Source organism: Epinephelus moara, chromosome 1 (assembly GCF_006386435.1).
Source record: "Epinephelus moara isolate mb chromosome 1, YSFRI_EMoa_1.0, whole genome shotgun sequence".
Taxonomy (NCBI): domain Eukaryota; kingdom Metazoa; phylum Chordata; class Actinopteri; order Perciformes; family Serranidae; genus Epinephelus; species Epinephelus moara.
The window spans coordinates 32,153,789-32,180,786 of record NC_065506.1 but is presented as its reverse complement, the minus strand read 5'-3'; the positions used below and the strand labels follow the sequence as shown (position 1 = coordinate 32,180,786).

At 41.0% G+C, this 26,998-nt stretch overlaps 4 protein-coding genes across 4 annotated transcripts in view; 2 read left to right on the top strand and 2 right to left on the bottom strand.

The window, feature by feature from the left end:
• Positions 1-2,883, bottom strand: part of LOC126393234 (cell surface A33 antigen-like) — an 8,290-nt gene extending 5,407 nt beyond the window's left edge. Inside the window, exons 1-4 of the mRNA XM_050049231.1 lie at positions 2,674-2,883; positions 1,702-1,868; positions 1,366-1,582; positions 401-565 (exon numbers count right to left, since the gene is read on the bottom strand). Coding sequence (XP_049905188.1) covers positions 401-565; positions 1,366-1,582; positions 1,702-1,868; positions 2,674-2,728 — 604 coding nt within the window. The 5' untranslated portion in view covers positions 2,729-2,883. The remainder of the gene's footprint in view (positions 1-400; positions 566-1,365; positions 1,583-1,701; positions 1,869-2,673) is intronic.
• Positions 2,884-8,144: 5,261 nt separating this feature from the next.
• On the top strand, positions 8,145-15,502 carry mrpl16 (mitochondrial ribosomal protein L16). The gene is made up of 5 exons (XM_050049317.1): positions 8,145-8,383; positions 10,458-10,529; positions 10,662-10,810; positions 11,324-11,617; positions 15,128-15,502. Exons 1-5 carry the CDS (start codon positions 8,314-8,316, stop codon positions 15,317-15,319), a joined length of 777 nt encoding a protein of 258 aa, XP_049905274.1. The 5' UTR covers positions 8,145-8,313; the 3' UTR covers positions 15,320-15,502.
• Positions 15,503-16,640: 1,138 nt separating this feature from the next.
• Positions 16,641-24,091, top strand: cenpq (centromere protein Q). Its single transcript, XM_050049299.1, has 8 exons — positions 16,641-17,048; positions 17,148-17,217; positions 17,378-17,486; positions 18,869-18,937; positions 19,271-19,400; positions 21,001-21,120; positions 21,549-21,623; positions 22,015-24,091. The coding sequence occupies exons 1-8, from the start codon at positions 16,938-16,940 to the stop codon at positions 22,207-22,209; spliced, it is 879 nt and encodes a 292-aa protein (XP_049905256.1). The 5' UTR covers positions 16,641-16,937; the 3' UTR covers positions 22,210-24,091.
• A 169-nt stretch (positions 24,092-24,260) lies between these two features.
• LOC126393252 (C3a anaphylatoxin chemotactic receptor) overlaps positions 24,261-26,998 on the bottom strand; it is a 5,027-nt gene continuing 2,289 nt past the window's right edge. The window contains exon 3 of the mRNA XM_050049251.1: positions 24,261-26,109. Within this exon, the coding sequence (XP_049905208.1) occupies positions 25,162-26,109 (948 nt within the window). The 3' untranslated portion in view covers positions 24,261-25,161. The remainder of the gene's footprint in view (positions 26,110-26,998) is intronic.

Here is a 26,998-nt window from a genome sequence, read left to right as displayed (position 1 = left end):
TCAGTACAACATATAAACACTTTAACTATCTGCCTTTCAACGTGCTACCTCAACTACTAATGTACAGTTTTAGCCCACTAACTATCCCACTGCTGGCAATGGTACTACTGTACTTTCAATAAAGCAATCGTACTATCAAATTCACAAAAACTCTGTCTGAATACATTGGTCTTCTTAATGGGTTCAGTTGACTATTTCATCTGCAATTCCCTATGACCTGTATCCCAAACACACACCATGTGAAACTGTACGTGGGCAACTGTGCACTCAATGGGTATGGACTAGTTTATATTACTTGTATAAATCTAGATTTGTGGATCTTCTGCAGAGGTAGGTAGACCTTTGTGTGCTGACAGATGACTTGTATGTTCTTGTCAGACACCATGTCACTGATACTTACTGTCTGTGGATCTTGGGAGTGGAACACGAGGTACATTCCTGACATCTCGACTATCCCACTTGTAAGTGGGTGGCGGCGAGCCTTCCTCAGACTTACAGGTCAGGTTGATGTTTTGGCCGTACTCTGCCTTCCCCTCGATCTTACAGATGGGTGTAGATGGAGCCACTAGGGGGAAAAAAGTGTGATTTGTCCTTCAACATCCTTTATTCCATGGAAAACACATGCTTACGTTGCCAAAGCAAGTGTAAAATAAACCCCAAAACTGTGTGTACAGTGTGTAAAGACCTACCAGAATTTGGTTTATATACACATCACTGCTGACTGGGGTACGCGTCTGACACACCCACTAAACGAGAGATGACATACTTTAAAGTCCGTTGCCCGCTGTTTCCCGCCATTTTGAGGAAGTATGTCGTTCAGCCTGGAAGCTGTAGCAAAACGATGCACGCCGTTTTGAGATTGAATGTGCCCCAGGCTTTGAAGTACATTTTCTCTTGTTTGGTGGGTGTGTCAGAGGTGTTACTCAGTCATTAGCAACATGTATATAAACCAAATCGTGGTAGATCTTTACTTATTCTGCATATAATTTTGTCTTTATTTCACACTTACTTTGGCAATTTAATCGTATGTTTCCCATGCAAATAAAGCCCTCCGTAACACAACAGCAAGTAAAACCCACCACCTTTTCTGTTTATACCAACGTTCTAAAAAACAGGAAGCAAAGTGATTATCTTTTTGATAATCTACTTTTACTTTAGTTTTTTGCCCTTCATTGCTATAAGCATGACGTGTCGCAATAGCTTTCATTACAGAACATTTAAATGCTTAACATGATATTCACTAAGCTTTCCAATACTTACAGTACAATACCTGATATTACCTGAAACAACGTGCAATACACAACTCTTTTCACATTCACTTTTTAACACACAGAATATTTCTTTAAAAACGAAACAAAACCTTACCTAGAACCACCACACGAGCAGTGTCAGCCGGCTTGCCCTCATCGTCACCGGGAATCTGGATACGACACTCAAACACCTTGTTCTCTGCTAGTGTGATGGAGGACAGCTTCAGGTTGGCCTTTCCCTCGGGAATATCTACGTCCAGGGCCACCCGGCCTTCGTACAGCGATTTGATGTCAAGGATTTTAGAACCAGAATAGTAAGTGAGGATCAAGGTCTGTTAGACAATGAGAGCAATGGAGGAACATTAACGTCAGAGGAAAACAAAGTTCTATTGATTGACAGATAAGAGAATCATACACATGTGTACATAGAAACACACTGTAGGAGTCTGACCTCTTTAGCATTGGCTTGTACACCCTCAGCAGACCATGAGATGACGACCATTGGGGGGTTAGCAACCTTGGGTTTAAAGCTGCAGGGCAGTGTGATGTTGTCACCTCTGGCATACTCATACACTTCCTTAGGTATGTTCACATCGAGGGCACCAACGCCTGACAACACTGCAATACATTTTAAAAGAGAATATTGATTATTACCATGTGGCTGGTGCCTGTCAATTATAACATCCGGTGGGGAAGTTATCATGTCAGTCTGACTGCATTACAGGCTTTGATGCAGATGATACAGCAGCAGAAACTGAGCTGTGCACAGATAATTTACTACATGTTTAAAACTGAAACTCTTAGTCAATGGACAGAAAAGAAATCGACTATGCATGCTTTTAAAAGCAAAAAAACTACAGAAATTCACAGGGAAGTGAATATTGTTGCTTTTTCTTACCCTTCTAAGGCAAACTAAATATGTTTAGATTTCTTTGGATTTTGTGCTGTGTTAAAAATACGTTTTATATCGTTTCAAGGCGTCACCATGAGCTATGGGAACTTGTAGTGGACATTTTAGAGACCAAATTCTTTAATCAAGACTATGGTTTCACACTGAAAATAATCGTTAGGTGTAAATCTTTGGTTGATTAACACCCTTGATGTTGAAGCAAGTCCCATATGCCTTTTGGAAACCACTGTCGCGTGAGAGAGAACACCTAGAATACAGGTCGAACCAAAAACATTAAAATTGGATGATGTTGATCTCAAGAGCTTCCATGATTTCTAAAAATGTGTTTGCCTAAATTAACTTTTGGAGAAAAAAAAACTAGATTTATTTTACAATAAACCTGTGAGAAGGCCATTTGTATAAGCAGGTTGCTTGGGCCTGTTCCATTTCAGAATACCTGGAGGTGCGTAAACAGGTGTGGCAGCTCAGTAAGGCGCAAAGGACAGAAATTCTATCTCTTGCAGAAATACTCACCCAGACAGAGCAGAGTCAGGGTAGAAATCCTCCTCTCCATTGCCGACACTTGCATTTTCTCGGTCTAACTCACTGATTCTTCTGTGTGTAGCCGTTTCCCCTCAAGATAAAACACTGAAGCGGAGCCGCCCGGTGCGTATTTGCATCGAAACCCGACAGCAACCTGAGAGAGATGCGCCCGATGGGTGCGCCCGCACCGCTTCCGGATGATTGACAGCGCTTTAAACCTATCACTGCAGCTCCTGCTGTTCAGGTAGCATTCTTGATCCGCCCATATGGCAAGTGTCGGCTTGTCCTCTATTCCACTCCATTTCTCAGGGATTCTCATTCCCCTAATGAAACAAGATTTCTCACGGTTGTTTGATCAGTAAGAGTTTACAAATCTAGCCAAATTGTCACAATCGGAAATTTTCTGCAGCTCTAGCTATAGTTCATAGTATCTACAACACATAATACTATTAACTACTGACAGAAATCTCCATAATATCATTTTTCTGTAGGTTATTTATTATCCTCTAACAGTCACCTTCATGTTGCAAGAGAGAGAAGGGCAAAGGGCGTTTAGGTTTTGACAAAACCAATATGCTTGCAGTGTGTGGGTGGTGCAGCCAAAAACAGATGTGTGCTGTTGGAACAAGAGAAGCGGTTGCCCTGTCAGACTGGTTTGACAAGGACTTATCACCTGGAGGCACAAACACACAAACAGCGAAACAGAAAAAGAGAACCAATGACAGGGCATAAAGTTTCAGGAACTAACTTTGGGTTTATATCATCCTCCAATGACAAGAGTTTAAGATATTTGATTTTGGATGACTACAAACACACCATCATAACTTTAAACCTCATGGTTTGGCTCAGCTTTGAGTTGAACTGTGTTTCTGTATTGTACTACAGCACCACTCAGTGGATGTGACTGAAACCAACAACATCCCACATTAGTGATACTCCAGTTACAGCTAAATCTGGCTTGCTGTAGGGTGCCTGGTGGTGGGACCATCCTCACATTCACAATAAAAAAGTCACTTCAAATAAAAGTATGGTGCTAGAGTGCATTGAAAAACCATCCATTTTTATCCACTTATCCGGGGCCGGGTCGCACAGGCAGCAGGCCAAGCAAAGCACCCCAGACGTCCTTCTCCCCAGCAACGCTTTCCAGCTCCTCCTGGGGGACCCCAAGGTGTTCCATGATATATGTAATCCCTCCAGTGTGTTCTTGGTCTGCCCCGGGGCCTCCTACCAGTGGGACGTGCCCGTAACACCCCCAGCTGGAGGCACTTGCAGGTGGCATCCTGATCAGATGCCCGAACCACCTCAACTGACCCCTTTCGACGCAAAGGAGCAGCGGCTCTACTCCGAGCTCCCTCCGAATGTCCGAGATCCTTACCCTATCTCTAAGGCTGAGCCCAGACACCCCACAGAGGAAACTCATTTCGGCTGCTTGTATCGGTGATCTCATTCTCCATTCCCCACAAATACAACATGCTAATGTTATTAGCACAAGCGTATGACATTTTACATTGTATAAATTAGCCTAGCAGCTAGCGATCTTTCCTCTTTTCATATGAAGCCAGGGACAACAGCAATATTTAACAAAGGTAACGGTACATAATGTGGCTCCTTTACAACTCACAAGGTTCACTGACAAAACAACTTTCATTCTAAACACATTTTCCAAATAAATACAAAATGCTAACGTTATTAGCACAAGCTTAGCGACAAGGGAAGATTTCCTCTGCTCATATGAAGCCAGGGTAAATCCCGAAGTATAAATCTCTGAAGGATTAATTACACATAAGACTTAAAATGTTTTTTTTGTGGAAGCTTTATTATCGTCACAATTTATTGATTGTTATTTCTGAAAATTAAGTAAATAAAAGCTTTGTTTCCACTGAGGGAAATGGTTTCAGCTCACAAAAATAAACAGGAGGTCTGCGTCGCCGTGACGTGTAGTTATATTTCTGGAGAGGTGCATGTCAGGCTATGGTGTAGGCTTTATGTTGACGCAGAGCCTACGCCGTAGCTACAGCATTGCTTCAAAGCAGAAGTATAAATTCCGTCTAAGGCTACAGGCAGCCGCACATTAGTTTAGCTTAGCACAAAGACTGGAAACAGGGGGAGACAGCTAGCCTGGTTCTGTCCAAAGGTAACAAAAATAGCACCTCTGAACTCACTAGTATCTCCTTTGTGTAATCATACAAAAAACACATGTGGTTACTTACACCAGGACCGCCTTATAACTCCACCATTAGAAGATGCAGGAATTTAACACTGCACCAACCACGCCCCAGTTGTTGTTCATTGGTCTGAGTAATTTCTGTCTTAAGGGAAATATTCCTAAAGCTGTGTTGCATGAAAAGTTGATTTTTCACCTAAAATGGCAGCTGTAACCCATGGCAACCCATTTAAGAGGAGGGTGACCTCATCTGTGCATTATCAGAGCAGGTGAAACATTTAAAAAGAATTCTATCATATAGACAACTTGTTGACAATATTAAGACAGCAACTTATGTACATTTGTTTCTCATATGTAAACAGACAAAATACTAAAACTGGCATGTTTGCAATATGCCTTTTTTGCGTGAGACATTTTGTTTTAGGAAAAACACTGGTGCAAATAATAAAATGAATGGCGGCTGAATTCCTTTTAGCCACTTCAGTTTCAAGATCCTGATATTGTTGGCTCAGTGTCACACTGTCAGAGCTTTCTGGGACAACATAAGGTTATTTCTGTATTAACTGTGTGGTTTGAGAGAGGTGGTGTTGCTGATTTGCTGCACAGCAAGGATGTGGTTAAAGTTAATAGTTTCACTTTTTCAGACACTTTCTGTAAAAACAACCGCAATCAGCTTAGACCATCTGGGGTGCAATAAACATCAAGAATGTTTTGCTACGAGCAGAATCTAGAGCTACGTTTGATAAGGTGTTACATGTTCCTCCTCTGGATGTTATTCCTCGGTGGCAGGATGGTAGGAGCATTCACAGGTACCAGATGCAGGGTTGTCAGCTGGGGGCCATCCCTCCTTGATGTTTCGCCCCTTTAAACCCAGAACATCTCAGGATGGTGGAGCAGCGGTTAAGGACGTCTCCTTACCGCTCCCTGCAGCTGGACCCGGGACTATGTAAGGCAGGGGCGTCCTTCTCCCTGAGCCAGGTCTGAACCTGACTGCATACCTCTTGCACCCCGGCTGCACGGGGCAGTAAAGACTAGGATAAACCTTCGCCTGGAGAGGGGTTCCAGCTCCGGGCTTTGGTCAACCATAGCAATCTTGAGCTTGTCTTGGCTGCCATGGCTATTTCACTGGTGGCTTTCTTTAGTTGTCTGGGTTCCAAACCGGAAAGACGAGTCTCCTCTTCAGGTCCACCTGCATCTCCCAGTCAGAGGCTCGATTCAAAACTGAAACCAGGCTCTTGGCAGCTGTTCTTGCCCTAGAAGTCTTGACCCCTTCCCTTTGGAAATTGACCGCTTTGGGTGGTGAAGCCTGGTGTTTGTTGGCCTTAACCCTCTACAGGTCTGTCCATTTGGCAATTTCCACAAGGATCTTGTTGTGCGTCCATCTGTATCTGCCTTCTCCCAGTGCCTTGGGACATCCAGTCAAGATGTGGTTCAGGGTGCAAACAGCCGCTGCATAGTGTTTGCAGGATGGGTCTTCTTCTTTACCCCAGATCTTTAGGTTGGTTGGAGCTGGCAAGAGGTCAGCCACAACCTGCAGAAGGAAGGACAACTTGCCCTGGACGGGCAGAAAAAGTCATACAGTAGGCATTGTAATTAAAACTAATGTTCCTGTTTTCAGATTGCAGAGGTAAACCATGATTTTGACACACAAATGAGTGTGATATTGCACATGAGAAACTCTCAGATAAGCTTCTTTGTAACCTCCTGCCTCAACGGTCTGTTCAGTTCTTCTATAATGTGCAGCATTTTGTGCAACTCTGTGCAAAACGTTCAACGTGACATTTTGTGGCGTAGCATATTACAGTCAGGGGACCTCAGCAAAAGATAATTGAACTTATATTTCTGCTGTAAAGTTAAACAAGTGTGGTCATAGTGAGAGTGTCATTAAATCTCACATGAGAATAAAGCCTAATGACTCTACCCTTTGACTTTGGATGTATTGGCATGATACTGGATACTGCACACACATTCACGAGCCCTCAGGATAAGTTGTAGTACCATAACTTTGCCTATCCACTGCCATCTTCTGGTCAAGATGATAATTTGTCCAGTATTTTTGCTTTTTGAGCAAATGCCTACAAAACTAAAGACATCCCCGTTAACCATAGTTGTAACCTGCAACCATAGTTGCATGTGTGTGTCTTTCCGACCTGTGTGTAATTGACAAGCAAGAGTGAAAACATTGCATTTCCCCTCAGGGGGATTAATAAAGTAAATAAACTAAACTAAACTAAACCTACTTTGTGTTTAGCGCTAATAGACAAATGTTAGCATGCTAATATGTTTAGCATACATAGTAATGAACAATTAGGTTACATTTTTAATTAATAAAAGCCTTTTATTATCTTTATTTATAAGACTCAGTCTGAGTAGGATTGTTTTATGATAAACTATCCTCCAAATTTGTATTTCTGTGACCTGTCTTTGCTTTGAAATTAGCCAAACGTCAACTCTAGAAAAAAACATTTGTTGCTTCGAGTGTCTTGCAGATGAAATGTGAGTTTTAGTGATTGAGTAATGAAGATTTTCTATGAAATTATAAAACAACATCATATGTTTGATATTGAAAAATCACCACTATGTAGATTTTGCAATGAGGAAGAGGAAGGGCAGTTGCATTTGTTTTTCTACTGCCCTAATGCTGCTGGTTTCTGGACTGATACCCAAGTCTGGCTGCAGCCTCTCAACATTTCTTTTAATGTCACACCTTTAAACAATCGATTTAGTGTCCTGGATGAAAACTGTCCCCAGATTATAAATACAAATATTCTGTTGGGTAAAATATGTTTTATTTAAAGCTCAATCAAGAAAAAATTTAATTTAAGTTTCCTGAAAAATACAGCGCAATGTAGAATTCTTATGGAAAAAAATTATTGCAAACTATAGCGAAGTAGCACAACACAACATGAAATAGGAGAAACATGCTCTATTCAAAAGTGGAACTATACAGAATTACAATTATTCTCTACCTGCCAAAAAAATTAATTTATTTGTTTATTTGTTGTTTTATCATTACCATTAACTTAATGACTACTGATTTGATCCTACTAACTTTATATGTCATTTTCATCCGCTTTATTTTGTGTAAGTATAACTTTTGTTGTTTTTGTTTTGTTTTGTTTTACTTTGTGAGACAATATTGTCATGTCATGTTGTGATGTGTGATTTGTGTATTATCATTTGCCTGTTAGATAGATAGATAGATAGATAGATAGATAGATAGATAGATAGATATGAAATAAATCAAGGACTTATAAACGGTAGTAGGCTTTTATTGTGAAAAGGCTTAGATACCGGAAGTGTGTCTTCTTCTGGCGGAAGTAAAGAAGAAAACAGCAATGGCAGCGACCTTGTACAGAGCATGGTGTTCATAACAGTTTTATGAGTAAACCTCTTTAAAATGCTCGTGTATGGACCCCACGAAGTGACAGCTCGGTGTTTGTAGTGTCTCATTAAACGTTTACATCATGTTTTCCTTAGTGAAGGCTGCTGTCGGTGGACTGACCGGTATCTGTAGAGCCAACGGTCACCAGCAAGGTAACGAAAATTAGCTAACGTAACGTTAACTTGACATTTACGTTAACAAAATTAGCTCCTTTGTTCATTGTGCGTTATATGTTTATGTATTGTTGGTGTTACAGCGGCTGTAAGTACACATTAATAAGCATTGCTGTAAATGTAATAGATTGTCAGAGTGATTTTTTTTACTTTGAATTTAGCCTCTGGACAAATGTTAGCTTGCAGAAGAGTAATATAAAAAAAAAACAGCTGAGATACTACCAACATCTAACATGGCAAGGCCGGGCAGCTGTTTGTACTGCACATTTCATACATCAGGGCAATTCAAAGTGCTTTACATAGCAAATAAATATAAAACATAAGGGATATAGATTTACAGTAAATGAGGGAAGAGAAAAAAGATGTTAAAGGTAAAATGAACTACTAATGGTTTAAATAAATTAAAAAAAGCAAAAGTGCAGACCAGAAGTGCAATGATAAAAGAGGAATTTAAAATTGATTTTAAACTCTTGTGACGGTCAGTAGGTCAGCTGCAGATGTCCTCAGGGTCTTGGAAGGTTCATGTCACAAGCATGTCAGAGATATAGGAAGAAAACATTAACTTCAGGCACTCATGTGTGGAGCAGGAACAGATGCATTTGAATTAAGTTAAAAAGCCTTTATTTCAAAACATGGCTGCTTACATTGAAACACCGACCAGTTTCGACCCAAAGGTCTTCATCAGGGTGCAAAAGTGTGGACAGGAGTCAGGCAAGACATTTTATAAGCTTGGTAGGGGGTGTCACCCAAATTTTGATTAATAAGTGAGCACAGGTGGGTGACAGCAATGGAATACAATGAGAAGCCATTTTGAAAGTGACACACCTCCACAAGTTTTTAAAAAAAAATTCATATCAGAGATATATTTGGGCGCTGAGCCACAGAGTGATTTATACACAGGCATCAAGATTTTGAAATCGATTCTCAGAATGACAGGGAGCCAGTGTAAGGATTTTAGAGCTGGAGTAATGTGATCATATGTCTATGTTTTTGTCAGGACCCTAGAAGCAGCATTCTGAATGAGTTTTTAAGTCCTACAAACAGACCATTGCGATAACATGCAGCACTGATACTTAGTAAAAAGTAAAAACATAAATCACTGACACTGTGGTTTAAAGCAGATGCAGACTGTACATGGAGACACACTGGTGTTAACAAGCTGACTGAGGACAGCCAGGGGCAGTGGACTTTTAATGTTGACAAAGCTGCCAACCAAATAACATTTTTTTTTACGTGGAGACATACGAAGAAGAGTCTCAAACAAGTGTAACAACTAACAACTGTCTCCTTAAGCTTCGAAACACACACAATTTAGAATTAGTCAAGTCTTAAAGTTGTTGTAAACTATAGCACAATAGACCCAAAGTGGGTTTAATTCTATTTAAATGGAAATATCACAGAATTACCTATACAGTCACTACAGTTTCTCTGTCTCTGCTGTTCACCTCGGAGAGACATTTGTTTAAATTATCACATTTAAACATATAGTATACAGGATAAAAAAAGAAAAAAAGGCAGAGACCCGGCCTTCTGCCTGTATTTTCTTATTTTCTTCCTATTTTATATGTTCTGGACGTTCTTGGGCACAAGCACGCGTGTGAGTTTGGGACTTTATAAAAAGGCAATAACCAGTTTCAAGACTGTAAGCAGCGGGGCGTCGTGGCTTAGTGGTAGAGCAGGCGCCCCATGTACAAGGCTGTCGCCACAGCAGCCCAGGCTCGAGTCCAGCCTGTGGCCCTTTGCTACATGTCATCCCCTCTCTCTCCCCCCCTTTCACACTTAACTGTCCTGTCCATTAACGGCAAAAAATGCCCAAAAAAATATCTTTAAAAAAAGACTGTAAGCAGCAAATACAGCAAAGATAAATGCCAAGTGGACAAAGCTCGTTCCAAAACAAAAGTGAATCTGTGGTTGGCTTTCACTTTCCCTGACGAACATGTTTGAGCATGTTTACTTACAGTAACTTACCATTCCTGCATACCATGTTTTTAAACTGAGCGATACTATATTAGCAGTAAGATGACAGTTTTGTATTCTGCTTTGTGTTCTGCAGGTCTTTTATACAGCCACTTGAAAGTCCTCGCTGCTGGCCTGAAGACACATGACATTCCTCCAGACTACAGTGGTAATCATTCATCTTCCTTTCATTTTCTTCTTTGTACTCTTTTTTTTTTATCCTAGACATGTGGTTTTAAATTAGACATGTTTGCCTGATGCTGTCTATTAATGTTCACGATTCCTCACTCTTGTTTTTAAGGTGTGGTGCTGCCAGAGAAGCCCAAACTTAAGTTTTTAGACAAGGTGCCCAATGTTGTAAAGGCCAGGAAAGAGATGAAGAGGCTACGGGATATCCAAGGCCCAGAGACAGTAGCAACTTCATTCTCCTCAGGACAATACGCTATTGTGGTGAGTGCATTAATGTTCTGTAAACACTGCTGTTCATCTGACAGCTGCATGAAGTGGTGAAATCTGTAAAGATCATACTACCTGCAGTATTTTATAGCTTGCGTTTTGTAACTGTATATTAGCAGACCTGTAATGCCAACTGTCAAATATTTCCGAACCCTTACAGGACATGATTATAAAGTGTTTAGACATGTCTTATTTCCTGTACAGGATTACACTGTAACTTTTCACATCAGTTTTAAATTTATGCAAAACAGGAGATGACTCACTCTGCATGAGAACTGTGATTAAACATATTTTATAACTTGAAATTATATCCAGTCTTCTGTCAAGAACAATAGCACTTGGGGAAATCATCGACAACTTTATAGAACAACATAGCTTTCCCTCCCACACACACCCCCTAACTTAATTCTTGTTTCCAAGTAAAAACAAAACAGAAAGTGGTTAGCAAGAGCGTGACTTTTTAAAGTGATGTCCCTCTTTCTCTGTCTCTCCCTCTCTGATGCGCAGGCCTTGGGAGGGGGCTACCTTCATTGGGGTCACATGGAGATGATGCGTCTCACCATCAACCGCAAGATGGATTCCCAGACTACATTCGCCCGCTGGCGCATCCGTGCCCCTTATAAGCCCATCACACGTAAAGGTCTGGGTCAGCGCATGGGTGGGGGCAAGGGTGCCATCGACCACTATGTGACACCTGTCCGTTACGGTCGTCTTATTGTGGAGGTGGGAGGAAAAGTGGAGCTGGGGGAGGTTGAGCCCATCCTGACTGAGGTGGCAAAGAAACTACCCTTCCGTGCCAAGGTGAGATGACAGATACTGTATATACTGTTCTTTAATTCAGTTAATTCAGCTTGAGCAGTGCCAGTTTAATATGTTAGCCCAATGCAAAAAACCTAATGCAGTCTAATACAACAGTCCTGCAGTAAAGCCTTCATGAAGGCTAAAATGTTCAGTTCCTGTTAAAACTAGCTGAGTATCAATTCAGGGGCTGCAGCCTTCAAAGGCTACAGTTGAAGCCTGATTGCATCACATCGGCGCGACCAAGGCTGTCCCATTTCAAAAGCTCCTTCAAATGCGGCCGAGAAATGCAGCCCTCTTTCCCAGAATTTGGAGGAATGAATGGATGAATTCTTTGTGGCCCAGCCTATCCCAAGATGCATTGCACGCTGGTGATGATTATATATTAAGTTAAGGTAACGAACAGTTGTTAACTAGTTGGTTAACTGTCGTTAACATTAAAAGCACACAGCTTAAACAATCTTAATTTATTAAGTTTATCTGAAAACAGTCCCATCAGCCTGAAATATATCAAACAGTAGTGTCTCCTTAAATATTAAATAAATAAAAAAATATAATGATAATCTCTGGGTCCATGATTTAGGGCTAACTAACTTACTAGCTTACTCCTTCTTTCATCAAGAGCAGCTGGTTGCTAGGTAACAGGAAAGCCAATGGGTCACAACTGGTGATGCAACCAGGAAATTCACCGCAAACCAGACTGCCCCCTTTTGAAGGCCGTTTGGTTTGGCTGATGCGATCTTCAAAGGACGTGGCCGACGTCAACTGCGCAGTTCACTTCCTTCAAAGGCTGCAGCCCCTGAATTGAGACGCAGCTACTGTTTTAGAGAGGTGTTGATTCAACTCTCTGGTCATGTTGCTGTTAAATTATATCGCATGATAGCAACGGGTATTTCTTTTATTTTGTCCACTCCGTTCATATCAATGATTATGTTTACATGCACAATAACATTCTACTATTCCAAATATGACAATGTTCTGAATTTGACATGAGTCATATAAACAGCATATTCTGTTTGGATATTCTGAACTATGCCTTTTCTGATTAAGATATTTGGGATATGCTGACATTATTCAGGCTTTAGGAGCATTCTTTGGACATGTATATAATGCATTTTGAATAATGCATCTCCATCGTTTTTTTTACCACAATTTGCATCACACAGCTTGGCCCTGTCCAAATACCCGCACTTGCACCCTTGTGCCCCTTGGTTGCGCGCTCCTGCTAAGGGGCGCAAGTGCGTAGGGTGTCCCAATTGTCTTCTGTTGTTATCAAGGGGTGCATACCTGGGCCCTTAATGCACCCCTTCCGAAAGTGCGCATCAGACCTCACTTCGCTGAAGGATTTTACCCAGAATCCTCCGTAGTGTCGTGACGCCCTAACACTGCACAGCTGGCCGGTACAACTCACCATCTTCAAACGGTAACTGACGTGTCCGTGAGCCGTTAACTCCGACTGACAACAACCGGAACATAACGTCAAACAACACGCTGTGTGGACTTAATAATACATGACAGGGCGTTAATTATGAAATAATATACAGTTTACAGTTGACTGGAGGTTTGTGTGACAGTCCACATCACTTCACAGTTTTGATTGTGTCTTTAATTATTATTATTTTATTACTGTATGCAGTTTTGATTGTGTCTTTAATTATTATTATTTTATTACTGTATGTCTTTATAGTTTATTTTATATCACAATTTACCACAATTTATCCAAGCAAAAAACGTTTTAATTGGAATAACGGTAATCTAGGCTACATTAACGGTAGAGTAAAAAAAGACGTTACAGCTAATATACACATTATTAACAGGTAAATTCAAGAGAAAAATTTAATTTAGGCCTAATTTACCTGTTGGTTGGGCATCAGCATCAATACTTGGATCTGATGTAGATGCCGCCTTCTCCTGCGGCTCCTAATCCTCCTCATCATTCGCTGATTGTATCTATTTATCATTTGCAGCAGCAGTGCTGCGAACAACGTTATTCCCTCTAACGCCATGTTTCGTCTCCTAGGAGACGGACCAGCTGGACCCCAATGGAAGTGACGTGTACACAACTGTCCCAATTCTCCTTTTTAAACAGCGTCGGTCCCTTGCGCACTTACGCCCCTAACTGCACTTCAGGGAAGACCTCAGGGCGCAGGTGCGGGTATTTGGACAGGGCCCTACTTGTCCATTTACGATCAGCTCTGTGTCCTGTTGTCATGGATGCACTGTACACAAACCAACTGTCCAGCAGTTTGCAAGGCTGGGGTAGAGATGGTTGCCATAAAAGAAAAGCCCACATTTCTGGTCGGAAGAAGAAACACACATGCTTTTAAACATCATGAAAGACTTGGATGTAACAGGTTTTTGGACATGTGCAAATATCACCACACAGACTTTTTCAAGGAATAAAAAAGAGGGAGGCTGTGTTCGCATTGGTGAACAAGTCTGATACTGTTGAAAACTAATTTTGATGCCAAGAAATAAAATGGCATAAGCAGCTCCAGCTGTTCCACTTTTCTATATTTTGACGTGATAAAAAGGGCATGTTAATTTGAGTTTACAAGGCTGCATTGAAACAGGATTATTAGTGGAATATTCATTTTCATTAGCCATGTAAACAGCTTAGCAGGAATGTTGTCCTTTTCTGAATAAGGTCAAAAACTGGAATATTTTGCACATTTAAATATAGTCAATTAGGCTAAATAAAGGAAACACCTCTCTACTCCAACATTTGCTCCTTCATCTACTCCTTCTACCTCAAATCAAGAATTGACTAATACGACTGTAGTGCCCATTCAAAACTGGCCTGTTCGGAACGGGCTGATTGCTTGGCCTCCTTGTGTTCTGAGCAATACACCAGCCATGGCATAGTTTCATCCCCTTGCAACGATAGAATATACACATCATTTGGGTGAAAGAGCACCCACAAACATTTTATGGCCTCAATACCAAAGTCCAGCTATTTTCTTGGAACGAAAGCGTTCATTTTGAAAGTTACCCTGCTGATGCTTTAAATGGTAAAGTTTGCTTCAGTGTGACATCTTCAGCCTCTCTTTATTCACCCTTCTTGAATGTACTGCAGCAAGTGACAGAGAATAAGCTGTACCCAACATGCTGTTCGGTGGTGTAAGGACTCTCAATACACTACACATGGTTTACTTCTCGTGTTAGTAATGCAACACTAATAAATATGTTCTGTAGATCTGAAGAGTTTGCACTCACCACTTCACTTCCTTGAGTACTTAGCAATACACGGCGATTGAATGAACAGTTGTCAAGAAACTTTTAGGACAGAGTCAGAGTCGCTCCCTCCATTGTAGCTGTATACAAATATTTTTATTTCAAATTTTTAACTGTGTTTCAGAGTTAATTTTCAGGGAATGTGCAACGGACTTTCCACATAAAGTAACAATAAGCAAAACACATTTTTAATAGAGGGGGACTTGAACTTTACAGCTGAACATCTTTAAATACCTCAGTATAACTCAGCCATTCCTCACATTGTGTTTTTCTCTATAGGTGGTGACCAGAGAGAGCCTGGCAGCCATGAAACAGAAGCAGCGTGAAAGGGAGCAAAACAACCAGAATCCCTGGACCTTTAAGGAGATAGTGCAAGGAAACATGCTGGGTATCAGGAAGGTGCTCAGCCCCCTCGAGCTTCACAACCACGGACGCTTCAGCGGCAAATTTCACAACAAGTCAAGGGTGTGACGGACCTTAGGGACAGATCGATACAGTGTCATCCAAACCACACCATTGAAGAGGCAACCAAAATATTCAGTCACATTTGGGAGTCTTGTTTCATTTTTGTTTTTCTACACAAACGCATCAGTGAATTGGACAGTTTGTTGTTTTGCTGCTTAAAAAAACGAATAAACTAGATTGTGTATTTCAGTTTCACTTGTGGGCTCGTGTATTTTGACAGTACTGAATTTGAAGGTCTGTATATCAGAAAACAAATTTCTACAGATTTCACTAAACTGAGAACAAATCAAAAACTTAAAATAGTTGTTTGCACAAGTGTTTACCAAAGATTTACGAAGTTATGGTCAAACTGGATCCCATGTGTACGACAGTCACGGCCACATTTTTTGGTATTGACAAGGTAATAGATCCCTTGAAGACTGCCTGGTCTCCAAACCAACTAAAAATAATGTACTGGAAAGTCTCCCAATTTGATAATGTATACCTTTGTCACCTTTTTTACAATGTAAGAAAACTGTTGAAGAAAACAGTTTAAAAAACAGATAACGAGGAAACAAAGTCATGCTGTTAAACTGCTGAAAACCCACAATACTCTTTGTATCTGCAAGTATGTGTGTGTTATTCTTTTTTTGGTGCAAAGATAAACATATTAAGAGGAAACAGGGAGAGGGCAAAGTACTAAAGAAATAATTCAAAGTACCACAAATGTCGCTGTAAACATATGACAGAGATAGTTTTAAAAAAGTATATATAGCATTAAAGTATGTGCAATATAGCTGTTTCAAAATATAAAAGTCTACAGTTTAGTGAAGGATGTGCAAAAATATTAATCAGGGGTGTGCAAAAGTTTACAGGAGAGCAAACGGCTGTAAAATACCTGTAAAATTAAAAAATGTCATTTACCATTCGCTGTTGACAGCATCTCTACATAAAGGTGCTGTCTGAGGAACTATAGTACAACAACTGTTTGCAGAAAGGCTGATAAAAACAATCTGTTAGAAAATAAATGTGTTTTTAAAGAAGTCACAATCACATTCCCAAAATGGTTTCAATCCACCGAAGTGTTCGGGGTTATTTTTGCCCTGGAGTGGACCTCACAGGCAGCGTTTTTGTGTATCATGCCGATATTTGTTCAATACCTCAAGGGAGACTGCTGTGTCTGGAAAAACGGTAATCAAATAATACGTTTAATTTGAATTTTGTACACGAAGCTTCGCTATATTGCGTCTAGCCCTCGTAATGTAATGTCAGCCTTAGAGGATTAGGTGCCTGTCAGGCGGTACCCAGGGAAAGTATAGTATTTTCCACGCATGCGCGTTGTGCTCTCGGCTTCGAGCACGGCAGCGCGAAAAGAAGCTTCACTGTTGACAAAACTGTCTGACGCGGTTAGCATTTTATTTTCAAATATGTGTAAAGTTACGACATTTGTGTCTTAACGCTACATGACTTGTTTTAGGTCTTAATTCTTCCAACAAGGATTTTTCTGTTTATTGTTGCTTCACGAGTGTTGGCGTATTTAACTGACATTAGCTTAGCCAGAACTGAAAATATTGCGATACTGTAACATTAACGTTACATTTGCTTTTTATTTACCGGTTAGCTTAGCTAGCTAACGTTAGCCGTTATGAAGCCCGTCAGAGGCTCTAACCGAGCCGCATCTAAAACACCTAATGTTCAACTGAAAAACAAGAAAAAAAGAGAGCAGAGGACGGACAAACAAGAAACAGAGCATCAGGTAAGATAAGGTAGACACTCTGGCTGACTCCATGTCTGCGTTGCTCTGTCAGTGTCCTGTTAACTTGTGTCCTAACGATGCTTAATAATGTTTCTATAGGAGCCGGGGCCCAGTGAAAATAACCATGAGACCAAGAGCACCCACACAAAACCAGCAAAGAAGAGGAAAGGTAAGAACAGCTCCGTTAGCACATTGTCTTCTTCAGATGTATGAATGTTAAATCATGCAGGAACAATAACACTGCATACTGTTAGAGTTGGACCGCAAAGCAAACCAGCGCTGTTGTTACTTTGTTTTCATGTGTTGCTCCTGTTTGTGTCCTGAAAAAGCTGTAGGCTCATCCTCAGTCCTTAACAAGGTCAAAGGTCAGGACAAGTGGGAGCTGATACCACGATCCTCCATCGTTGCTCTGGAGAACACGATGGACTTGTCAATACTGTGAGTTTAATTGTGTTAATGTACACTTTCTGATTGACACAGCCAGAGAGCTATAAGTATAACAGTGCACATTTATTACTGAAATTGTAGTTGGCAGTATATAGAGGGGTGTTTGTCTTGTTTTGCCCACCCCATTTTCAGACATGACAGTGTAAAATATTAGAAATACATTTAAATAATAATGTAGTACAGTGTCACACCAGCATTAACTACAACCTCAGTAATAAACATGTAGTTGAATTGACAACTCCTGCCATTATAAACTTCAGAAAGGTAGCATATGTGGCAGAGATGTTATACTGGATTACAGATTAGATTGTATAGGTGTACCCAGGGCTGGGCTATATATCAACATTATACTGATATCCTGATATGATACTCGATATCATCTTAGATTTTTGTCATTGTAATGTTGAAAGTTGTATTTTCCTGTTTTTAAAGGCTGCATTACCTTAAAGTGATGTGTTTTTCTGAACTTACCAAACTGTTCTTGCTGTATTATCATTTGCCTTTACCTACTTAAGCGGGATTTATACTCGTGCGGCAGACCCTATGCTCGTGGCCTATGCCACTGTGAGCATTTATACTCTCTGCAGTTACACCTGTCACCTCCAGAACACTGTTCGGCAGCAGAGTTTCTGTGAAGAGCTGTAAAGTTTAGTTGATTCAAAACACACATTAAGTATGGCTTAACAGAGACAATTTCAAACGCAAGTACACAAATCGTCTTCACTATAACTCACAGCATTCACAGACAAACCCTTGTCTTTATCTGGGCACATTTTCCCCACAAATAGATAGATAGATAGATAGATAGATAGATAGATAGATAGATAGATAGATAGTTAACTTTATTTATCTTCAAAGGGAAATTAAAATGTCATAGCAGCTGTAGACGTAGCTACGGCGTCAATTCAATGCAAAAGTATACATTTTGCCTTAGTCGTTATATCCACATTACTGTTATTATTGTTATTATTTTTAAATATACTCTACAATATATTTGCAACATTGATATCTGGTCAAAAGTGTTGTGATATTTGTTTTCCTCCATGTAACCCGACCCTAGGTGTACCTTTTTGCTATGTATTGAAACTAGAGCTAGATCAATGAACCGGCCAGCTCATTGCAGATATTTCAGTATTGGTGTATATGTCGATTGATAGGTAAAAATAGTTTACAGTACAGAAATGTCAAGTAGTTTGGAGGTATTTGCAAAAAAATGTCTTTACATAGTTTGTTCATTAGAGAGTGCTGACAAGTTGATGTATCGTTAAAATCAGCCAGCATATTTTCCTGTGACAAAACTAGGAGGCACTTCAATTACTGCAGATGAATAGTGGTCAAAATCAACTTGGTGGGGACACTTTCTGTTTCCCCAGAGCAACTCTTGCTTTGATGCGGAAAGAGAAGAAAGAGAGCCAGGAACATCTGAACATAATGAAAACCAGGTGAGCAAGATGGGTCAGAAATTAAGATGTTACTAAATGGCATGGGCCTGCTGTCTTATGGTTACATATTTACTTACCCTGCAGTTACATATTTAATGAATAAGTGAATAGTAAGTAAAAAGATGACTTGGTGTGTAATTATACCATCATGATAGGATTCCAGTTAAAGCTGATGAACGAACATCAACCCCAACAATCAGTCTGATCTAATAATATTGATTCAAACATCATTATTTCAAAGTTCTGAACAGAAAATAACATTGACTGTAAAGGATAATGTCTTAGATGCACTTTTTACATTTTTTTTCTGATGTGTTTTCCAAACATTTTTAGGTTCCTTGCTCAGTGTGCAGAGCTCAAAGTTCCAGTGCAGAAACAGAAAGATTTCGAGCAATCATCTCAGCGCCACCAGGAGGAGGCCAAGAAGTCAGTGGTTGGAAAGACGAATCTGAGCACTCTGGAGGTGAGAAACACTGTAGTCTGAGAGGGGCGGCAGCTGGACTGTCATACTCTCAGTGTGATATTGTGAAAACACAGTTATATAGGGTGGTAGCTCGGGCCATAGGGACTTGGCTGGGGAACCGGAAGGTTACTGGTTCAAGTCACACTACGGACCAAGTATGGGGTGTGGACTGGTAGCTGGAGAGGTCACGTCTGGAGCACTGCTAAGGCCACCCCCAAATGCTCGGGGGATCTGTCCATGGGCAGCTCTGAGATCTCTATTTACCACATGAGTACAGGTCCTGCTTGTGCATGTGTGTATATTATAAGCTTGTGTGTATGTAATTTGTAAATAACAACAAAGTGAAACATGTTTTCACTATGTTGTAGCATTTTATAGACAAAATAATAAATTGATAATGTGACAAAAATAAAGAAATTAACAGCTGACGTAATAATGAACTTAGTTTTCGGCTGCAAACCTAAATGCAATTAACAGCACAATGATCCAATAAGAGATTACAGCTACAACAACCTTGAAAAGGCATAATGTATGTGTAGTGAGGCAGCAAGGGTTAAAAATTCATAACTGTGCTTTTGTGATAAACCCAACACATCTGGCCTAGATATATGTTGACAAATTTTGAAAACATCTAGAAATCAGGTCATTGCAAATGAAGCCCTAGCATAGTAACAGCTATTTTTCAGAGTGGCCACCAAATAGCCACTAAATATGCCTGAATGATGAAGAAAACGGTTTGGTTAATTTGTTCATTGCCAAGATGTGTTAAGTAGATTAGCTGAGGTGTCAGAAGATCACAGGCATGTTTTTTTTCCACCTGCATTACCCTTAATAACCAGCTGGGGTTAGATCAGATGAGGGTGTGTGTGAAACTCACTGGACGACTCTCGTAGGGGCATCGAAAGCCTGCTATGAGCTTCTTGCATGCAAATGCAAAGTGTCATCACTTGCTTGCACAGCTCTGTGTCAGTGTGAAAACATGTAAACAATGTGCTGACGTCGGGCATTTTTTTCTTTATACAACTCTGAAACACTCACCCACACTGAAAAGTTCTCATGCGACCTGTGATGAGAGGTTACTGACAATCCTGAAATTTATCCAGCAATGTCTCTGTCAATGGTACTGCTATTGGAAAGACAAATCCAATGATGTACAGCTGGACATGTTGCCGTTCTATAAGTGTATTGATTGTCATTGTGGTACTAAGGCACGGGGGCATGCGTGCTCCTTTTAGTTGGTTTTCACATTTTTCTCAGGTTAAAAGCTTCGAAAAAGCACCCTTAAAAAGTGAAGAGGAAATAAACATGTCTGTGGTCTTCTGTTCTAATCTGATCTGATCTGATCACATACAGACACATGAAAAATTGCTGCCAAGGCCCTTTGAATCCAAATATGCAGCGCCTCGATATCGGTATCTCTTCTAACATATAAACCTACATCTGTGCCAGATGTGTTGCTTTTATCACAAAATGCACAACTGTCACACTTAACCTGCCCAACCAGTGTGTAAATCAGTATTTATATATTTGCAATGGAGTTAAGCAAATGGCGTTAGTAATCGTGTTACATGACGTCTTGTTGTGGTGTCTGCATTTCCAGAAAGACTTGAGGGCTGTGGTCCGTGCTCTGGAGAGGACAGACGAGCAGACTGTCTCCTTACAGCACGCTTGCAGTACGCTGAGAGACCAAGTGGAGGAGGAGGAGGAGAAAGCTAAAGAGGTGCAAAACACTCACACATGCCAACATGCAGATTTAAAAAGAAAAGTCTACAAAATGTCTTTGGCTGTTACCACAGACAACAGAATTGTGGTACCACTACCACTTCTCTTCTGGGTCAGAAGAGAAGTGGTAGAGTGCATTTACCCACACAAATATCAGCTTGCTTGTCTAGACTAAGTTAGTCTGTGCATTTCTTGTTGATTCAATTGAACAGCATGTTGAAATGTTTGTGGAATCTGATGTAATGGGTTAATTCTTGAGAAAACATCTGAGCAGTAACTACAGGAATTGGCTTGCATGATATACTTGAACCATATCAAAGCAGATTTCAAGCAGTCTCGTGTTTTTCATTTAATTATCTGTTAGATAAAGAGGATATACAACTGTACTCAAGCAGTTTTGTTCTTCCTGTGTGTTTTCACACACAGATCTTACAGATAGCCGAACAAGCAAGTCTCAACCTTCCCCCTCTACCTCCACAAAAAGATGAAACAACATTAGAGGTGAGCGTGGGTGGTGCACAAAACACACTTCCACAAAATGTAGTATTAGTTTGAATTGTGTGTGTTGCACAATTCCACAAGCATTCATATTATTTTGTGAATAAGTTGTGGTCGAATTGTCTGAGTGGGCACTTCCTCTACAGTGAAACAGGAAAGCCTAAGCATGTTCCCTCTGTTGTGCAACTTCTTTGTAATATTGTGAAAAATGTATGAAATCTGTCTTACGAAAGGTGCAGAGATGACATGACATCTGGGGCTCTATATTGTCTCTGTTTTTTTCATCAATTACAAAATAAGGCTTTGAACATTTTCCACAACACTGTCATAATACTCTATATTTACCAGAAACACAAAATGACACAGCAGTGCTTAATACTTTTGTTCTCCTTAGGCTCGATTGATGAAAATTATACCAGACAGCGACTCTGAGACCACTGCCTTGAAACTGGGGGAAATCCTGCAGAAATCAGAGATCAACCACAACGCCCAGGCGCTGCTTCTGCAGGCACAAAATCATGCCGATCAGCTCTTCAACCCCGGCTTCACTGCGATCAGTGGTGCACCATCTCTGCTTTCACAAGTTTGAAATCTTCTTTTCAAAGAACATTAAGAGATGCCTGTACTAAGTCAACCCCAAACAAAAAAAAAAATTGCAGCCGTTATGTGTAGAATTAATACATTTCAAACTTTTGCGGCACCTGTAGAAGCACTAAAAAAGGAAAGACACTGGGGCAGGCAGCAATTTAAGCAGCAATTATTAAAAGAAAAGTTTAAACCATCATATACAGAGATAAGACAGAAATTTTTTGTTGGCATTTCATCTTTATTCCAAAGCTGATAGTATAGATACAGATAGGAAACAAAGGTAGAGAGTAAGAGGTATAACATGCAACAAAGGTCTGCACTGCAGCCAGAATGGACTTATTTATGGACGTTGTGGTTATGTGCCTCGGTCAGTCAACTCTTATCTCCTGCCTTCAGTTTTTTACAGTATTCAGTTTCATACGAAAACTATAATTAAATTTACTGGTGCTCTGTAGTTGCATTTGGCAATGAGATGGAGAGTTCAGATATCCAACTTCTCTGTTATCGTTTGAGCCTAAATACCAAAACACAAACTCATTCAGTAGGTTAATGCTTCACTTGTAATACTGTACTTACAAAAAAAAACCAAGCAGTTGTTCATAATTGAAATCATTCCCTTGAAGACATGAGTGCATGTAAGTATGGGCTGATTGTTTATCAGATATAAATAAGGGGTGGGTCCATCTGCGTTCTTTTCTCCGTCCATCCATTTTCATCCGCTTATCCGGGGCCCGGTCCCCCAGCAACGCTTTCCAGCTCCTCCTGGGGGACCCTAAGGTGTTCCTAACTAACTGATTGAGGCAGCGGCAGACCAGCTGGGGGACCCTAAGGCATTCCCAGGCCAGATGAGATATGTAATCCCTCCAGTGTGTTCTGGGTCTGCCCGGGGCCTCCTACCAGTGGGACGTGCCCAGAACACCTCTAATGGGAGGCGCCCAGGAGGACCCAGATCAGATGCCTGAAACCACATCAACTGATCCCTTTCGACGTGAAGAAGCAGTTGCTCTACTCCGAGCTCCCTCCGGATGTCCGAGCTCCTCACCCTATCTCCAAGGCTGAGCCCAGACACTCAACTGAGGAAACTCATTTTGTTCTTTTCTGTGTTTTATAAATGGAAACGTCCACTCAGCTGCTAGCAAAAAGCAGAAATGAAGGCTACAGCAGCGTTTGCCGCTAATAATAATAAGTGAAAGGGGTAGTTTGATTTTTTTTAAGTGGGCTTGTGTGAGGTACTTATCTGTAAACAGTGTTATATTTCCACCGCTTTACCTTGCAGCCAAACAACCCTTTGCGACTGGGAAATGAAGCCGTTGCATCGCTCTCTTAAAAGCCAGCAGGCCCCTTTAACAATACCAGTATTTAACGTTGCAGGACACAGGAGTTGCTGGTCTACTGCTGCCTCAATCGGTTAGTTTGTGTTGTTGTGTGATTGGAACTGGAATAATGTGGTGTCCACAGCAGTATACTGCTAAGCCCGTAAGACACAATTCTCAAAGAAGGCTTGGGTCAGTTACAAAGAGGCACATTAGGCAGACAAGGAAATGAATACCTGGTAATGTCATTGTGCAGAAACCTACATCAGGTTATGTGGGAATATTTTTAGAAGGGCTTGGGAAAATTTAATTTTGATGCTTAAACATATGTACTTAGACCAAAATTTGAATGTTTGGATTTGAATACAGAACATACGCTACTGGAATGATAGAAAAACCTCAAAAAAAAAATGGACCCACCCTGTAATCAGATGGCATTTAAAGCTTTTGTTTATTCATGTACAGAAAGAATACATGTAAAGTGCTACTATTATGTACAGTTTTTTCCCATTTGTCAATAACAGAATAGGTGTGCTTATATAGACAACAAGTAATAAAGCTACGTGTGTGTACATGAAGCCCAGTCAGACATGGATGTTTTACTTTCACATACTTCCTGCTCATCATGTTGTGCTTCATTCCTCTAAGAGCCTAAAGAAGTACATACATTCATCGGTTTATTTGGTACAACTACTACCAGATGTATGGACAAGGAACTGTTCTTGTCCAGATTTCATCAGATTGATAGGTCTGAGTCACTGTTGATAGTGATAAGATAAATTCAGTATCATATTCCTTGGACCACACTATGACAGTACATGCTTAAGGGTGCGTTATCTCGGAGGAATCCATATGACAAAGGTTACCCTGGGGCCAGGAAGCTGGCAATGAAATAATGCTGTGTTCACTTTGGCTTGTTTACCATCAAGGTGTTCCCTGCCCATTGACTAACAGACAAGATGATTCATGAATTCATTTTTATGCCAAATTATGACCCTGCCTTCAGCATGCTGCAACAGAAGCAGCATTTCTGGAGCCTGCAGTCATGTACTTTTACTGACGTCCATATATCTTCTTGTATTTTGCCGACAGTAGGGAAACCTGGCCTGGTGCTGTGCTTGATGAGAGATGTGTTCCTCGTTTTGCACTTCACTGCTGTGTGGCAATTTTCACTTGTCTTTCTCTGAAATGCTGAAATCAGTTTCCGACACCACTAATCCAAGACTTTAAATCAGTCTTTTTCATACCTAAGATCCCGTGTCAGAGGAATTCTCCTGTCAGAAAGAGTTTGTTTCAAAGGGAATTGAAAGCAGTGGTTGTAATCAAACTGCGATCCAACTAAGATCTGTCAACATTATATCTCTATATACAGAAAGTACACTCATAATGACACCTACTGGTTTCTCCATTTGCTGTGACTATATTGCTTATAGATCCTTTTGTAAAACACCTAAAGCATTTTGGTTTGATTTACACAGTTCACATTTTGAGTATGGGTATGAGCACATTGCACAAAAATGTAACCAACCAGCTAAAAGTGAAATTTAAGACACTCCTCTCTTTTCAAAAATCAAAGGCATAATGACTTCAACATAAAACTAATCAAAATGTCAAAACACCAAAGCATTGTTGACCTCTTGCTACATCTGTGAGTTTTTAAGGGAGTTCTTGAGTGACTTCCTTCGTATGGACTCCATGGAGTCTTCATTGAAAAGTCTTTCAATAGTGGAGACAAGTGAAGCTTTGATAGCACGGCCTAAGCCTCGGGCAGCGAACACATACAGCACCGGGTTCAGAGCACACTTGATGTACACCAGGAACAGAGATATGTATGTGCCTTTCAGTGCTCTTATATACAAGTCAGATCGTTCATCAGCCAAGGCCCGCAGAAACCGACAAACAAAATATGGCACCCAGCAGGTAAGGAAGAGGAGCATGGTGAAAAACAGCACGTGGTACATCCGGGTCATCCTGCGGGCAGTTGAGGGAGTGGAGGTGGTGGGTGTTAAGGGCACTGCTTGGTGAATAGTGAGTAGTACAGCCAGGTTACTTCCCAAGAACACCAGCAGAGGCAAGATGAAACCTGCTGTTGTTTCTGTGACAAACAGCGCCATGTCAAACACCCCATTCTCCACACAATGGTATGTCCCGTTTTTTTCCATCAGGACGGCACTGTTGAGGTAGGGGGTAGACAAGATGAAGGCCACCAGCCATAAGATGCCACAGGCTAAAGGAACAGCCCAGTAGGGGCGTCGCAGTCGAGCCCACACGGGCTTCAGCAGACACAGGCATCGCTCCAGGGCCACAGCACAGAGGAGGAAAGCGGAGGCGTATAACCCCAGGCCTCGCAGGAACATGACCAGGCGGCAGAAGTGAAGGCCAAATGGCCAGCTGTAGTTATAAGCAATGTAGCCCAACATGAGCGGGGTACGCAGGATCAGCACTAGGTCAGCCACGGCCAGGTGCAGGACATAAATGCGGAAACTGTTGGCAGCACGCGTCTCCTCATGACTGCCCCGGCGCACCAGATGACGATTTCCCCGCATTCCCAGTGCCCAAACCACCAGCCCGTTGAGAGACACGCCCACCTTAAGAAACCAAGAGAACCAATTACATTCAGGATGACATACTTTAAAAATAATAGCTTGACATTTGAAGAAAAGCCCTGATTTGCTTTGCTGCAGAAAGTTGAATGAGAACACTTAGCTTAGCTTAGCTAAGCATGAAGAAAAAGAATAATCAAGGAAAGTGTTAGCTCTGTCCAGAGGTAAAAATGTCTGCCTCCCAGCTCCTCTAAAGATCACTAATTACCATGATATATCTCAGTACAAAACCAAAGTGTAAAGTGACATGTTTACTTGAAGAAGTTAAATGCCGGACTGTTTCTTGGAAAGACCAGGAAATCACTGCTCCTGGCCAAGAAATAGTCTCAAACATAACCCCCGGTAAAAACGATAACCTCTTGTTTTTTACACTTCATGTTTTTGTAAAAAAGGTATGACGTCTTAATTAGTGAGCTTTGGGGCCTCTTTCTTCAACATGGTGTCCGCGACGCCTAGGGGACGCTCAGAGTTTAATTTTTTCCCCCCCAGAATTTAGAATATGTTTAAAACACGCATCAACAAGAATCCAACATATTAGTAAAGATAAATCGGCCTATTCATAAAAAAACATTCACAGTACACAACACTGATGATAGGCTAACTGCTATTGCTAACTTCTTATGCAATCATGTGAGCCAGCTAACATGTAATCACTGTGCGGCAACTGTCCATAAACTGAGGTGGACTAGTTAGCTAACAGTAACATACTACTGACACATATCAGCCAGTTAGTTAGTTAGCCAGCTTCTTCTCCGGAGCCTTTGTGCTCCACTGTCTCTCAGATTAACTCATATCGCAGCGGTGCCTGGACAGCGTGACGTGTGTGGTTGTGCTGCTGCCGTGGTCCTGCCAGATGCCTCCTGCTGCTGCTGCC

Bases quoted from the DNA above. Each gene is read 5' to 3' on its own strand.
- mrpl16 (XM_050049317.1), top strand. From the start codon at position 8,314: ATGTTTTCCTTAGTGAAGGCTGCTGTCGGTGGACTGACCGGTATCTGT. The intron at 8,384-10,457 runs GTAACGAAAATT...TGTGTTCTGCAG, and splicing joins AGCCAACGGTCACCAGCAAG to GTCTTTTATACAGCCACTTG. The intron at 10,811-11,323 runs GTGAGTGCATTA...TCTGATGCGCAG, and splicing joins CAGGACAATACGCTATTGTG to GCCTTGGGAGGGGGCTACCT.
- cenpq (XM_050049299.1), top strand. From the start codon at position 16,938: ATGAAGCCCGTCAGAGGCTCTAACCGAGCCGCATCTAAAACACCTAAT. The intron at 18,938-19,270 runs GTGAGCAAGATG...AAACATTTTTAG, and splicing joins CTGAACATAATGAAAACCAG to GTTCCTTGCTCAGTGTGCAG. The intron at 21,624-22,014 runs GTGAGCGTGGGT...TGTTCTCCTTAG, and splicing joins AAGATGAAACAACATTAGAG to GCTCGATTGATGAAAATTAT.